Raw genomic sequence first — 16,579 nt, forward strand, 5'->3', positions numbered from 1 at the left:
TCAATTATCTACAGTCTTCTGCAATGCCCTCCAAATCTCGTGAAGCCTGACACTGTGCACTTGGAGAACCAAATAAGAGACACAGAGACCAGATTGCTGCGGAGTTGTTTCTCAGTTTAATACAGTTCGACAGAGGATACATGTGTCAATACATGTGTTAGCCTGTTTTCTGCTTGTGTCAAAGTTGCAGGCAGGAAAACCATAAATAGGAAGAGGAAGCGTAGACAGCGCACAGAATGCAAACTCAAACAGGGTGACAGAGAGCCAACACAGATTTAACACTGGCACAAATATCACATCACGGTAAGTCTTCAGGAATTAATCTTCAGGATTATAATGATATCGAGCTCTAGGGATTCTGCTTTTAGTTTAGATTAATTTACAGACTCTTTACAATCTGAAATATACAGAGGTGGAAAGTAAACATGTAAATGTTCAACACTTCCGCTCTTCTGTAGGCCAGGCGTTGGTTCACAGACGATCAGCTTTAGTGAGAAGATCGATTATGACAAACAGATGTATTTTTGATGGCTACAGAAAATCTATACTCTCCAATTAAAGTGTGTCTGGATTGTGATATTTAAAGGAAGAAACCCGAATAAATAATATGATCAATTATTTACTGTTTTTATTTCACCTCTGTGAAAATACTCAATAATAATAATAATAAACTAGATTAAAAAGTTCGTCGAGACAAACTTTAAGATGGCTTGAGAAAGTTTGGACCAGAAAGTTTGAAGAAGTTTATAGTTTGAAGTAGTTTAAAGTTTGAAGTTGTTAAGTTGGTGTTCTGGGTGGTTGCTATGGTGTTACTAGGCGGTTGCTATGGTGTTTTGGGTGGTTGCTATGGTATTACTAGGCAGTTGCTATGGTGTTCTGGGCGTTTGCTAAGGTATTTTGGGTGGTTGCAAGGGTGTTGCTATTGCTTGGGTGTCCCTATTTTCCTGAACTGCTTTTACATGCCCTTCACTCAAAGCATTCCTGATTTTGGATCCTCCTCCTTCCTAAAGTTATGTTCAGCCCACGCATCACACAGTGTTTGTGCCGCATTGACATTGAGCAGATGTTTTAAAAGAGTAATTAAATGTTGGTCAAACCGTGACTACAGTTGCTATGTCAGTGTTGTTTAATGAGGAAGAGGTTTTGTTGGACACTGACATTTCCAAATTTAAAAAATGTGTCAAAAAGTTACAAAAGTGTCAAAGACGAATCCCATGAGCTGTTCTTCTCAGTCAGATGATGGGTTGATGAACACGAAGAGTCTTGAAAGTGATGTTAGTGGAAACGCACAGATGGATGTGGAGAGTGCTTACTCTTTCACCAAAATTCAGTCCTTTTTACAAAGAGCCAAAGGCTTGAGATCAGTTAAAGTTGAGTTTTTCTCAGATCTAAAGTTGTTCCTTGATTGAATGCATGCCAATCAAAAACAGACGTGACACAAATAACACGTTTGAAAAATGATTACTGACTTTAATGCATTTAATTGATATATTAAATATCCCAAAATTAGGCTATTTATTTAGGATTTTGTGTCTCGATTAATCTGTCAGACACTAAACATGGCATCTCCTTTCATAGTTATGCTGACGATACCCAAGTCTATTTGCCCCTGGGATCAAATAACATGGGTTTAGATACTCTGCTGGCTTGTCTAGCAGAGGTAAAGGCCTGGATGTCCCTAAATTTTCTTCACCTTAATAAAGGCAAAACTGATATCATAGTTTTTGAACCATCAGAAGCTGCTAGCTCCCTTTGCTCAAATTTTGGCTCCTTATCTCCATGTGTGAAACCATTAGTGAAGAATCTGGGCGTGGTTTTCGATAGTGCTCTCAAATTTGACAAACAGATTAGTACGGTAGTCAAAACCAGTTTTTTTCATCTCAGAGTCCAGGCCAAAGTTAAATAATTTCTTTCTTTTAAGGACTTTGAAAGAGTGATTCATGCTTTTATTTCGACAAGGCTTGACTATTGTAATTCCCTGTATTTGGGCACTAACCAAGCAACTCTTAACCGTCTGCAAATGGTGCAGAATGCAGTTGCTAGGCTCCTTACTGGTGTGTGCAAACGAGAGCACATTACCCCTGTTCTTAAATCTCTGCATTGGCTCCCAATCCGTTACAGAATTGATTTTAAAGTTTTGATGCTGGTTTTTAAATCCTTGAATGGATTGGCTCCTGTATAAGTTTCTGATTTACTTTCCATCCACAATCCTGGAAGGTCTCTTAGGTCATCCAACCAGAGACTGTTAAATGTTCCGCGGGTCAGATTAAAAACGAGAGGAGATCGAGCTTTTGCCGTTGCTGTACCAAAACTTTGGAACAGCATACCTGTTTTTATTAGAAATGCCACTACACTACATGAGTTTAAAGCTAAACTCAAAACCTATCATTTTTTTTTGGCTTATAATTGTAGCTGATTTGTGCGGTGTCTGGTATGTTCTGTGTTTTTGTCTTGTATTTTATGTTGTAAATGGTGTTAATTCCAATGTTATGTGCAATAATGTACAGCACCTTGGTCAACAACCGTTGTTTTTAGTGGTGCTATATAAATAAAGTTGAGATGAGTTATTAAAGATTTTAAGAACTATATAAAAACTCCATAGTAACCATCTTTGACAACTACCAACCACCTTGTAACACCATAGCAACTACCAAAAATACCTTAGCAACCATCCTGAACACCCTAGCAACATCTAGAAACGCTCTAGTAACCACCAAAAATACCCTAGCAGCCTCCCAGAACACCCTAGCAACTGCCTAGCAACCACCCAGAACACCTAGCAACCGCCTAGCAACCACCCACAATACCCTAGCTACTGTCTAGCAACGCCCTAGCAACCACCCAGAATACCCTAGCAACCGCTTAGCAACCACCCAGAATACCTTGGAAACCGCCCAGAACACCATAGCAACCGCCTAGTAAAACCCTAGCAACCGTGCCGAATTTTGCCACTGCATGCACCACTCACATTTTCTTCAGGAAATGTACATTCTAGTTTTCGAGTGAGAGAGACGAAAACTGTGTAATTTCAGTGGTCCTCTCTGTGTTGTTTGAGGATGCCACAGTCGTCATGGCAACTCCCAACTCCCAACTGTCACTCCGAATTCAGAAAATGCAAATGTCCAGTGCAAACTCATTATAATTAAAGTAGTTTAAATAAAACATACATAAACTATATATAAATTGAAATAGACATAAATAAATACAAAATAATAATAATATATATATATATATATATATATATATATATACAGGGCTGGACTGGGACAAAATATACAGGGCTGGACTGGGACAAAAAATTGGCCCTGGCATTTTGGCCCATACTGGCCCACGGCCACTAGGCCTACATATGATCAAAAACATAATGTACTCCTTTTCCTTAAAACCACTAATGCCATGTATTGAGTGAGTAGGAACGAGCGAGAGTTAGTATATGAAATAACCAAAAAAAGTCATTTATTAAAACAAGCATTAAAAAAAACTATACTCCACAGTGATGAATCCTAAAACAAGCTATAAGATGCACTGACATAGCAATACCAGTGTTTCTCACAGGTTTTTTAGTAAAACTGTGGTGGATGGTCCTCAGGTTCTCTAGGGGGGTTCGGGGGCATGCTCCCCCTGAAGAAAATTTTGTGCATTTTAATGTTAAATTCTTCAATCTGGTGCACTTTGAGAGTTCAAAATTAAAAGCTCTAACCCATATTCAGTGAGCAAATTGAACAAAGAAAAACTCAATCCTCTTTTAGTTAGTGTCTGTCTACATTGCACTAATAATAGTTATAATATTAATCCCATGGCAGTAATAGCCATATATTGTAAAACAAATGCACTGAGAAATAAAGGAAACTTTCATAATTAGTTTTGTACTTTTATTTTGATGGAAACTGCATCGAGCTTTTATTTTGGCGGAACAAAATCAAAATTGATTTTGGTTTACAAACGCGTCTCATTACAATTCTAGTCAAATTCGGTAATCGTTTAGGCGGCAGGTATAAGGCTTTTGCGGCGCTGCCTGTCACTTTAGGGGATTTTTTTCTCGATTGATTACATTCACTTATTCTCACCAAGAAAGTTATTTTGACAATTGTGTGTGAATTTATCTATTCGGGCGCAAAGAAGATGCAAAAGATAACTCACGCACTGTTTCATGCGCACGAAAACTAATCGAGTTATTTTAAATAGCAGTGAGATTATACAGTGGCAGCACTGATCTGATGTATATAAATGTCATTTATATAGATCAGTGAAAGGTGGCCTATTACAGCTGCAATTTCTTTAACTTTGAAACAAAACAATGTTTTTTGCCGGCCTTCCAGCAAATAATTCATTTATTTTCATTTATTTGGTGGTGGAATCTGTCTCAAGTGCTTGTCGTTTTTTCTCTCTCAACTTCTCGGTCCTTCCTTTACGTTTAGATATTTTGTATCGTTGCACATCATCACATGAATTCGCTCAAGTTGTAAAGCGGCCGCTTTGCAAGTCTGTAACTTGATTCTGATTGGCCAATGCTCAGTGAACGTGCTCAGCACACGTTTAACCTACCTGTCAGTCTCGCAGCTCGCATTAGCTTCATGCGGCCAATGAGAGAGGCACATAAGCCCGGAATTGGACTATACAACAATATACTTACGAATATATTGACGATTAATATTGATTTAAAAACAAAATACATCACGCACGGCACCGGCCCACACAAACCGCGGCCCACCGGGAATCTCCCGGTAGTCCCGATGGCCAGTACATGCCTGTATATATATTACTACACTTAAATACACTACACTAATATATATATAACACTTAAATATTTTTGTGACCCAAATATACAGAAATGGTGGCCATCTTGAAAATGGTCGCCATCTTGAATTTTTGAGTGGCACACATCTTTTTCCATGATAATGTTCCTTGAAGAATATTTGTACCAAATTTCATGATAGCATCGCCATTTGAAAAAAATATTAAAGATTCAAGAAAAATGGCGGCCATCTTGAAAAATGGTTGCCATCTTGAATTTTTGAGGGACAAGCACCGTTTTCCAAAAAAACATTCTGAAGAGAGTATTTTCACAAAATGTTATGCCTACATCCCTGTTTGAACGATTGACATAATGAGCATTTGACAGAAATTTTTCAAGATGGCCGCCATGTTGAATTTTTGGGTGGCCAACGCCTTTTTCCCAAAAAGTGACCCTTAGAGAGTATCTGTGCCAAATTTCATGCTTTTATACCAATTTGAACGATTCTCTTGAAATGTCATTAACCTGCTGCACTAAGGGGGATATGAGGGAGGAAAGCACGGTAATTTGAAAATATTACAAGTTTTCTACTGATACAAAGCTTAATTCTTAATCCTGAAGTATCCCTTTAAAGTGCTCATATTATACTTTTTGTTTTTTTCCCTTTCCTTTATTGTGTTATCTTTTTTTGTGCATGTTATAGGTTTACAAAGTGAAAAAGCCCAAAGTCCACCCCAAAGGGACTTACCATGTCCCACAGAAAACACTGTTCACCATCTGCTCTATTGTAGTCCAGCCTTTACTTCAGAGACAAATGTGCTCACTTTGTAACACGTTATAATGCTCGCCTAGCTGCAAAACATAATGGTGTATGTAACTTTGAAATGTGTTTTAGCAATTTTGATACCAATTTGAATCAGCAAAAATGGAAAATGTCACTTTTTTAGAATATTCTATTTTAAAGATAATTTATAAAATCCACAAAAGTTTACGAGTGTTTATTTTAAGTGTTTTATTCTTGTTTTGCATATTCACATTTTTATAAATGCCACCTCTGATGCAGATTCTGTTTTCTCTGCAGTGGGAAAAAAATATTTTTTGTTGATACTAGTCAATTTGATTGGTAAAAGCCATGTAGTGACTTAAAATGTATAGAATTTGACATAAAAGATGACAGTTAGGGGGAAATTACCTTTATAAATGTAAAAAAAAAAAAAAAATGCAATGAGAATCAATTTAAGATTATTGGTTCAGAATAAATGACTTTTACAACATAAAAATTGAACACTTTACTGAAGTAGTTAGTTATTGCACCACCACAGGATTTTATAAGGGTAGAGATTTTATTATAATATTAGGTCAATGTAGCTTACATGAGTGAGTCGCTCGTTGTGTGAAGAGAGTGAGTCGCCCGTTGTGTAAGGAGGGTGAGTCGCTGCGTCAGGAAAGTGAGTCGCCAGCTGAGGAGAGTGAGTCGCTCGTTGTGTGAGGAGAGTGAGTCGCCAGCTGAGGAGAGTGTGTCGCCAGCTGAGGAGAGTGTGTCGCCAGCTGAGGAGAGTGAGTCGCTGCGTCAGGAAAGTGAGTCGCCAGCTGAGGAGAGTGAGTCGCTCGTTGTGTGAGGAGAGTGAGTCGCTGCGTCAGGAAAGTGAGTCGCCAGCTGAGGAGAGTGAGTCGCTCGTTGTGTGAGGAGAGTGAGTCGCCAGCTGAGGAGAGTGTGTCGCCAGCTGAGGAGAGTGTGTCGCCAGCTGAGGAGAGTGAGTCGCCAGCTGAGGAGAGTGAGTCGCTCGTTGTGTGAGGAGAGTGAGTCGCTCGTTGTGTGAGGAGAGTGAGTCGCCAGCTGAGGAGAGTGTGTCGCCAGCTGAGGAGAGTGTGTCGCCAGCTGAGGAGAGTGAGTCGCTAGTGTGTGAGGAGAGTGAGTCGCTCATTGTGTGAGGAGACTGAGTCGCTCGTTGTGTGAGGAGAGTGAGTCGCCAGCTGAGGAGAGTGAGTCGCTCGTTGTGTGAGGAGAGTGTGTCGCTGCGTGAGGAGAGTGAGTCGCTCGTTGTGTGAGGAGAGTGAGTCGCTCGTTGTGTGAGGAGAGTGTGTCGCTGCGTGAGGAGAGTGAGTCGCCAGCTGAGGAGAGTGAGTCGCTAGTGTGTGAGGAGAGTGAGTCGCTCGTTGTGTGAGGAGAGTGAGTCGCTCGTTGTGTGAGGAGAGTGAGTCGCCAGCTGAGGAGAGTGAGTCGCTCGTTGTGTGAGGAGAGTGAGTCGCTGCGTGAGGAAAGTGAGTCGCTCGTTGTGTGAGGAGAGTGAGTCGGTCGTTGTGTGAGGAGAGTGAGTCGGTCGTTGTGTGAGGAGAGTGAGTCGCTCGCTGTGTGAGGAGAGTGAGTCGCTGCATGAGGAAAGTGAGTCGCTCGTTGTGTGAGGAGAGTGAGTCGCTCGTTGTGTGAGGAGAGTGAGTCGCTCGTTGTGTGAGGAGAGTGAGTCGCCAGCTGAGGAGAGTGAGCCGCTCGTTGTGTGAGGAGGGTGAGTCGCTGCGTCAGGAAAGTGAGTCGCCAGCTGAGGAGAGTGAGTCGCTCGTTGTGTGAGGAGAGTGAGTCGCCAGCTGAGGAGAGTGTGTCGCCAGCTGAGGAGAGTGAGTCGCCAGCTGAGGAGAGTGTGTCGCCAGCTGAGGAGAGTGAGTCGCCAGCTGAGGAGAGTGAGTCGCCAGCTGAGGAGAGTGAGTCGCTCGTTGTGTGAGGAGAGTGAGTCGCTAGTGTGTGAGGAGAGTGTGTCGCCAGCTGAGGAGAGTGTGTCGCCAGCTGAGGAGAGTGAGTCGCTAGTGTGTGAGGAGAGTGAGTCGCTCATTGTGTGAGGAGACTGAGTCGCTCGTTGTGTGAGGAGAGTGAGTCGCCAGCTGAGGAGAGTGAGTCGCTCGTTGTGTGAGGAGAGTGTGTCGCTGCGTGAGGAGAGTGAGTCGCTTGTTGTGTGAGGAGAGTGAGTCGCTCGTTGTGTGAGGAGAGTGTGTCGCTGCGTGAGGAGAGTGAGTCGCCAGCTGAGGAGAGTGAGTCGCTAGTGTGTGAGGAGAGTGAGTCGCTCGTTGTGTGAGGAGAGTGAGTCGCTCGTTGTGTGAGGAGAGTGAGTCGCCAGCTGAGGAGAGTGAGTCGCTCGTTGTGTGAGGAGAGTGAGTCGCTGCGTGAGGAAAGTGAGTCGCTCGTTGTGTGAGGAGAGTGAGTCGGTCGTTGTGTGAGGAGAGTGAGTCGCTCGCTGTGTGAGGAGAGTGAGTCGCTGCATGAGGAAAGTGAGTCGCTCGTTGTGTGAGGAGAGTGAGTCGCTCGTTGTGTGAGGAGAGTGAGTCGCTCGTTGTGTGAGGAGAGTGAGTCGCCAGCTGAGGAGAGTGAGCCGCTCGTTGTGTGAGGAGGGTGAGTCGCTGCGTCAGGAAAGTGAGTCGCCAGCTGAGGAGAGTGAGTCGCTCGTTGTGTGAGGAGAGTGAGTCGCCAGCTGAGGAGAGTGTGTCGCCAGCTGAGGAGAGTGTGTCGCCAGCTGAGGAGAGTGAGTCGCTCGTTGTGTGAGGAGAGTGAGTCGCTCGTTGTGTGAGGAGAGTGAGTCGCTGCGTGAGGAAAGTGAGTCGCTCGTTGTGTGAGGAGAGTGAGTCGCCAGCTGAGGAGAGTGTGTCGCCAGCTGAGGAGAGTGTGTCGCCAGCTGAGGAGAGTGAGTCGCTAGTGTGTGAGGAGAGTGAGTCGCTCGTTGTGTGAGGAGAGTGAGTCGCCAGCTGAGGAGAGTGTGTCGCCAGCTGAGGAGAGTGAGTCGCTAGTGTGTGAGGAGAGTGAGTCGCTCGTTGTGTGAGGAGAGTGAGTCGCTCGTTGTGTGAGGAGAGTGAGTCGCCAGCTGAGGAGAGTGTGTCGCCAGCTGAGGAGAGTGAGTCGCTCGTTGTGTGAGGAGAGTGAGTCGCTGCGTCAGGAAAGTGAGTCGCCAGCTGAGGAGAGTGAGTCGCCAGCTGAGGAGAGTGAGTCGCTAGTGTGTGAGGAGAGTGAGTCGCTCGTTGTGTGAGGAGAGTGAGTCGCTCATTGTGTGAGGAGAGTGAGTCGCCAGCTGAGGAGAGTGAGCCGCTCGTTGTGTGAGGAGAGTGAGTCGCTCGTTGTGTGAGGAGAGTGAGTCGCCAGCTGAGGAGAGTGAGCCGCTCGTTGTGTGAGGAGAGTGAGTCGCTCGTTGTGTGAGGAGAGTGTGTCGCCAGCTGAGGAGAGTGAGTCGCTCGTTGTGTGAGGAGAGTGAGTCGCCAGCTGAGGAGAGTGTGTCGCCAGCTGAGGAGAGTGAGTCGCTCGTTGTGTGAGGAGAGTGTGTCGCTGCGTGAGGAGAGTGAGTCGCCAGCTGAGGAGAGTGAGTCGCTAGTGTGTGAGGAGAGTGAGTCGCTCGTTGTGTGAGGAGAGTGAGTCGCCAGCTGAGGAGAGTGAGTCGCTCGTTGTGTGAGGAGAGTGAGTCGCCAGCTGAGGAGAGTGAGTCACTGTGTGAGGAGAGTGAGTCGCCAGCTGAGGAGAGTGAGTCGCTAGTGTGTGAGGAGAGTGAGTCGCTCGTTGTGTGAGGAGAGTGAGTCGCTCGTTGTGTGAGGAGAGTGAGTCGCCAGCTGAGGAGAGTGAGTCGCTCGTTGTGTGAGGAGAGTGAGTCGCCAGCTGAGGAGAGTGAGTCGCCAGCTGAGGAGAGTGAGTCGCTAGTGTGTGACAATCCAGACTGATTGAAAGATTGCGAGTGTGTTTGATGGAGATCAGTCTTTTAAAGATGAATGGTGCAGCTCTACTGTCTTATCTCTCTCTCTGCATATGAGCAGCGCGAGGGCTTTCAGTGCGTTCAGTCTCGCGTCTCTTCCACGCGTCCACTTGTGATGTTACGTCACTCAACACTCAAAGATAACAACACATTTCATACTCTGTTCAGAATATCAATTCTGAAAAAAAAAAAAAAAGATTTTAGAATCATTAAAAAAGAAATCGTGATAGCTAGGTGAATAGATTTTTTCTCCCAGCCCTAATAAAAACAAAAGCAAGGCATCACTATTGTTATTGCTCATTCTTCTTCTTCTTCACAAAAGTTTTTCCTGCAGCTTTTGTCACAGACCCACGAATGAGGCGTCAAAACATGCGGATTATTGAGGAGAGGTGTGCTATGACTTTTAGTTGCGATCAGGGGCGAAAAAGTCGCAGAAAAAGTCCCATAGACTTTGCATTGCGACAAACTTTGACGAGTCATAGCTCAGAGCGAGGATTTCGCAGAAACGTGTGATTTACCACATTTGAAGAGGCTGGCAGGCTCTAAGAACCAGTAGCGGCTGCTGGTCTTTCAAAGAGGGGAAGCTCATTTTCGGCCTACATCATAAAAATTTTACATTTATTTATACGTAAATGCTGCCCTACGTTCCTTTTCAAGAAAATGCTCTGTGACCCTGTCGTACCAACTAGGCGTCTTTTCCAGTGACTTGACCAGTGTCCTCTCAATGGCCAGCAGAGTTAGGTATAATTGTATAAATATAATAATATAATAAAGGTATAAATAATAATATATTAAAGTATAATAATACTACTAATAATAATATTTTTTGAATTATTTTAATAATTATTTTTTAATTATTACTACTAATAATATAAAAATATAATAAGTAATAATATAATAAAGATATAAATGTATAATTGTGTGAAATGTATTATGAAAATTGGCAAGCAATTTCGAAAAGCGAATACCAAGAAATAGGTTGCTGCAGTTTGTCTTTCGACTATACTTCCAAAATCCGCGATGGGACTGAGCTCGAATAGCTTCAGCATCAGCAACTTTGATGAGTCGTTCATGAACGATCTGTTCATTGTGTCTGTCACGTGACAAATGAACCAAAGACTCGGAAGGTAAAGTAATTATTATTTTTGATGGCATTATAATGATTTCTTAATTCAGAATATGATCAAGATTGCTTTGGTGGATGTGTTCAGGGAATTTGCCTGTTAAAAGTATAATATTTAAAGCCCCTTAAATGAACGAAATGACTCGAAAAAAGATTCGTTCAGTTTGATTAACAAGATCGAAGAAAGTCAGTAAAATGATCCGAACTTCCCATCACTATTGTATGAAATAGCTGTCAATCAAAAGGAGACGCAGCCTTTCGACAGACCCTCCAATCATCAGGCAGAAGCCCGGAGGCCAGGCCAGCCCACTCCTCATTCACTGCAGAGACGCTGAGCGTCTGTGGGCGGGACATAATCGCAGCATTTATCCAATGACCGTCTAGTTTGAAGCACTGAAAAAAAACTGTTCAAAGCAGCTCCATTGAAGTCAGTGGACGCTGGGCTTCAACAGGGAAATACACTGTGACGCTACGGGAATGATGAGAAGGAAATCGAGTCAGCCGACCTGCTATATGCACTGATTCTGAACGAACTAGTCTTTGAGATTAACGTGTTCTAATGCATTTTTAGTCAATAAAATGTTAACACGACAGTATATATTTAACCATTATTTTTTTGACATTATAGGGGAAGCCGAGCTTCCCTTGCAGTCTCATGGCTCGTTTCCACTGAGCGGTACGGTACGGTAGGCAATTATTTGCGTTTTCCACTGTCAAAACCGTACCGTACCACTTTTTAGGTACCCTTCCGTTGGGGTACCTAGCACAGTGGTACGGTACTAAAGGGTGGAGCTAGACTCACTGCAGAACGTTGATTGGTTGACAGTATCGTCACTTGTGCGTGCTACAAGGGGAATGACAACATAAAAGCCCATTTTTTAATATACAGTTGAAATATAATACTACTGTTTTTGCATCATGAAATGTAGTTTTAAGAGTTTTTCAGGCGAGAATGTAGTTGTTTAAAGCTCAAATCTGTGGTTTATTTTTAAAGATTTATGAAAATTTTATCCAGGTTGTGAGATCCAGACGATCACCGGGCGCTCGGCGCTCATGTTCTCCGCCTGGAACAGCTTTTCCTCGGCTAGTCGTTCTGACGTTTGCCGCGGACTCTGGCGTCTCTGTAGTGGTTAAACATGAGATATAATTTGTCTTGTGTAGACCTAACGGTCGATCTTTGATCTCGTGAATCTATAATTTGTTCCCTGGCCAATCGTGTTGGCTGAGGGCTAAGTTAAGTTTCATAACTTTATAAGCTATTTAACTTTACCCTTGTATGGTTAGACTAGAGCACTGACTTTGTGTGTTTGACTGAATTGTTTGCTTTATTTGTATAGCTTCTTGTACATTTTACTTATACTTTTATAATGGCTAATATTGATAAAACTGAAATTTAACAAAAAGAGTTTTGTCATTTTAAATTTTAATACAACGAAGATGATCTGCAACATCTGTTGTTTAGTACATATTGCCTGGACCATATTAAAATGTTTAATATTTTTATATTATATTTAAACGAAAAGAGGCAGGGTTGTTTTTTATATTTTGTTTTGTTATAAATAGGCTAACGTTATATGCAGTGAATATAATCAATACGCGTTGCCTGAACCACATTTGTGTGGCTATAATGTTTAAGATTTCTTTAAATGAAAACGAAAAGAGGCAGTGTGGTGTTTTATAACATATTTCGTTTTATTGTTGCCAAAAATATACATACAGAGATAACCGGAGTAGCAGAGCGAGCTGAGTGACGCGCGCTGTTCCATCTGCAGAATAACCGGACTTGTGATAAACACTCTGAGAAGCAAGAACAAGATCTGCTGTGTGTCATCCATTGTTGTTTATGGTGCTTTCTTCGCGAGCAAATGACGTCGATCGCTTCTTTCCAGCATAGGCTACACCACGCCTATCAAGTAAGGGTAGGCTACTGTTGGCAGTGGAAACGCTAGCTGATTCATGGTTTACCGACCCGACCCGAACCGTACCGTACTGTACTGTACCGTACCGCTCAGTGGAAACAAGCCATTAAAGAAATCCCCACTGGTAAGAACAAGAGCAGGAGCTGCCCAAAAGTTGCCCCATAGACATACTATGGCGAAGGTCGGCCCATGAATCGCATGTGTTTCTCCTACTATGGTAAATTGCATAGGGATTTTGTATTGATCATAACTCTGGATCACAGTGTCATAGAGACAAGGGGGCAGGCTCATTTTACTTAGACAACCAATCAGTCTCTCAAGATCATTGTGAAGCTATCAAGCCACGCCCTAGAAACCATTTAGAGCACCTTAGCAACAAGGTCCATAGACTTCCATTGAAAGATATCAAAGGGATATCTTTGTATATAAGTGTCTTAGAAAAATGAGGGTGGTCTTGTTTGACTCGGGGCAGCAAACAGCCAATCATGAATCACCTCAAAACTTCCAGCCCCACCCTAGCAACCATTGTCGAGCACCTTAGCAACCAAATTCCAAAGAGGGACATCTTCCATTCTGAATGTCACAGAGGCATGGGAGTTATATCATTCATACTGACAAGCAGCCTTTTGGAGTTTCATCATTGGCAGCTCCCAAGCAACTACATAGCAATCAAACAGAGTACCCTAGCAACCGTTTAGCAAGACCTATATCTCTGCAAAATGAAATCATGGTAAACTATGATAATCATGTTAGCATCATGCTAGCAATATGCTAATCATAATTAGCATGTTGCTAGCATCATGCTAACACGGTTTACCATAGTTTACGATGAATTCCCATAACTTACCATAATTTACCGCGTTCTAGCATGATTTACTTTGATTCTAGCATAATTTGCCATAGTTTACCATGATTTACCATGTTGTAGCATAATTTACCATGAATTATCATGGAACGTCCTGATTGCGTATGCAACCCATCATTCCCTGAAGGAGGGAACGGAGGACGTAGTCCCTTTGCCACTATAGTTGGACCACCACTGACTCCAAGTTACGCTCGGCTCCTCAGCGAAAAACAGATGGTGTTTGCATCCACTACCGTATTTATACCTGCCTCGTGGGGCGGAGCGCGTGATGCAAATTCAAGTCGCCATTGCGCGCATTGGCTCGTTCAAGCATGCTCGAAGAAGATAGGCTCCCTAGCCCCCATTCAGTCGATGTCGACTACGTCCTCTGTTTCCTCCTTCAGGGAACGGTGGGTTGCATAAGCAACCAGGACGTTTCATTTAGTGTTTGAGTCATACAATAATAATATGACAGACATTGCTCTGTTTAATGTTGATTAAGTGGGTATATTCTCACAGGATTTTCTTTGTAAAACAAGTTATATTGCAGTTCAAGAAAGAAAAGCGAAAGATTTGAAATTTCATGTGATTTATATCTGTTGTCAATTCAGATGAAGTGAATGTGAATGAGTGACAAGTTCTCTGCATTATGCAGGTTTTTCTTTCTTCTTCTTCTTGTTTCCTGTTGATGTGTACTTCTTGAGTTGACCGTGGATGAGTGACTGGCGAGCCAACAGTGCCTAGTTAATGTCACAACGCGTCTTTCTCTGGAGCGAGCTCAGTATCCTTAATCAAACAGATAAGAGAATACAACACGCCATACACTTCAGATACCTGGAGTGAAACTGAGTTTAAAACTACCCGGGTAGTAAATCTTTCTTCTGTCACGTGACTACTTCTGCTTCTATTTTTTTTTCTACTTCAATATTTCTTTCCTGGAAGGATCAGACTTTATGAAAGAAAAAAGAAGATAAATAAGAACACAAAGAAAATACTTTCTGAACTGTGTTTGGGGAACCATTTATTTTATTTGTCATACCAAACAGGCCTGATGATTGTATTTTGTTGTTGTTGTTCTATCAATTGTATGTTTACAAACTGGTACCAATACAAAATGTTTTCTTTATTTGACAAGTGGTAATTGCTGTCTCAAATCCTCCTTACGAACTTAGACGTAACTTTACTGTAATGCTACTGTGCCCATTCAACCTCAGTTAATTTAGTTAATTTTGATACACGGGTTACAGAAGGATATGCTAAACATGTTGCATGAGGTGCAAGTAACAATAAGAGGAGAAGATGACATGACTCACTGAGTTTTTTGGCTGATCCTACTCACCTAAGTTGTTTCACGAGTTCACACTTACAAATAAGTCAGATAGAATAAATGCGTATTTGGCGTGCTGTCCGAGGAGAGGGCTCCGGGCTCAGTATTTGGCCCGAACCCAGAGTACTCCCCCGTATTCCTGGCTGAGAAAGAACAAGCCAAGAGTGAGGAGTCGGGGTGGTGGAGGGATGCTGAAAACTGTCAAGGAAGTTTGGTGAGTTGACAGAGTGAATATATATATGCTTCCTCTCATGCTGATAGGGTAGACATGGTAATTGTTTGATGAGTTGATTGATTGATTGATTGCTTGATTATTTGAACGTGCTCCTCCCGAACTTTGTTAATAAAACATCATTTAATGGACTTGTAAAGGGCGCGAGCGCGTGAGAGAAAAATAAATAAATAAAGAGCGCACGGATGGCACGCTAACAGGCTAGCGAATTACTAGTGTGTTGTGCTAGCAATAACGATTTAGATTGAAGTAAGCGATGTCAGAATAATATGTGATGTTGAGTAAGTTATATTTAGCAGTATAAACAACAAGGAATGATAGTAAATAATGATTCAAAACAGAAAGGTATACAAAGCTTACAGACACAAACCAACACAACAGCAGCAGAAGCAACGAGGCAGACAGGAGCAATCGATCAGCGAACCCAATCACAGCTTCATTTCATAACCCAAAATACATTTGAGTGCTTTTGTCCAAATGTTAGGAGTGAAACTACTTCAGATCTTTTTCTTTTTGTCCTGCAGCTGTGAATCTGTGTGAATCAGTGAAGGACAATGGCGTCTGTTGAAGATCTGCTTGAGAAATCACTGAATGAACTGGTAGAAGCTGAATGGAAGAAGTTTAAGTGGCACTTACAGAATGATCATGAGTGTATAACAAAGAAAGACATGGAGAAAGCAGATATCTTAGACACAGTGGATAAGATGGCAGCATGTTTTGGGCCAGAAGAAGCTGTGAAGATCACAGTGGAGATCCTGAGGAAGATAAACCAGAACAATCTGGCTAAGCAACTGGAGAACAAACACAAGCAACACAAGCAAGGTAAGGTTTAATTCACTGTGACTGTAATGTAGGTGACAAGCAACATGAAGACATCTGTCGCTGTTGGAGGAGCTCATTCAAAAGAAATATATGTGTACTTCCTGTACATGGAAACAAGAAAGTATAAAAGCAAACAGGGCCAAGAACAGCAACAGATGTTATACAAGTACATTTAATAGAACAGTGTCTGATTTTACAAAATGGTTAAATGGTTTACAATGGTCTAAAAACCTTAATCAAAACTTCTGCTAGCAACTAGAACATTGACGTAAAATTGCGGGTGTGTATTTGCTGCCTTTGTAGCACCTCTCAGCGGTAAATCACAGACTTTGAAAAGTGTCAGTTTATTCTCTATTGCCTAATCAGCCGTGGCTTATTGAGAACTGGTAGCAGATCAATTCAAGTGAAACATTGTAGTTAAACGAACTCATAATACTGTATTACAGTACAAATTTAGAACTAAAGAAATGTAGGCTTCTATTATCGCATCAAATTTTAGCAAAGTAGGCTAATCGTTAACATTGTGTGCCCAGATGTTCTATAGCTAGAAAGGCTATGCATGTCAAGGTTATGCATCTTATACTTTGTGTTATTTTAATTTGTTAGTAGGCCTAGATTTATGAACTGGAACAGTGAAATAATTTAAAATAAATGATCGTAAAATTACTTGCTAACCGATGTTAGTCGGCAGCATTTGTGTTTTAGGATTAATTAAGAATTAAATGGGCTTATTGTAGGTTGTTATGATTTGCATTATTTTCTTTAATAAATAATGAAAACATTTCAACAAAAAACATTGCAATAGAAAAATGTCACATCTATGAGGCTTTGTGCAGCCTAAGCATAAAGCGTTAAACTC

General features: G+C 42.1%; 1 protein-coding gene across 1 annotated transcript in view; it reads left to right on the forward strand.

The window, feature by feature from the left end:
- Positions 1 to 209: 209 nt before the first annotated feature.
- The window catches only part of LOC311082053 (uncharacterized protein), a 127,726-nt gene continuing 111,356 nt past the window's right edge, over positions 210 to 16,579 (forward strand). Inside the window, exons 1-2 of the mRNA XM_084112797.1 lie at positions 210 to 303; positions 15,423 to 15,720. Coding sequence (XP_083968923.1) covers positions 15,453 to 15,720 — 268 coding nt within the window. The 5' untranslated portion in view covers positions 210 to 303; positions 15,423 to 15,452. The remainder of the gene's footprint in view (positions 304 to 15,422; positions 15,721 to 16,579) is intronic.

The sequence above is a fragment of the Abramis brama genome, assembly GCF_963993115.1.
Source record: "Abramis brama genome assembly, chromosome: 4".
NCBI classification, from domain to species: domain Eukaryota; kingdom Metazoa; phylum Chordata; class Actinopteri; order Cypriniformes; family Leuciscidae; genus Abramis; species Abramis brama.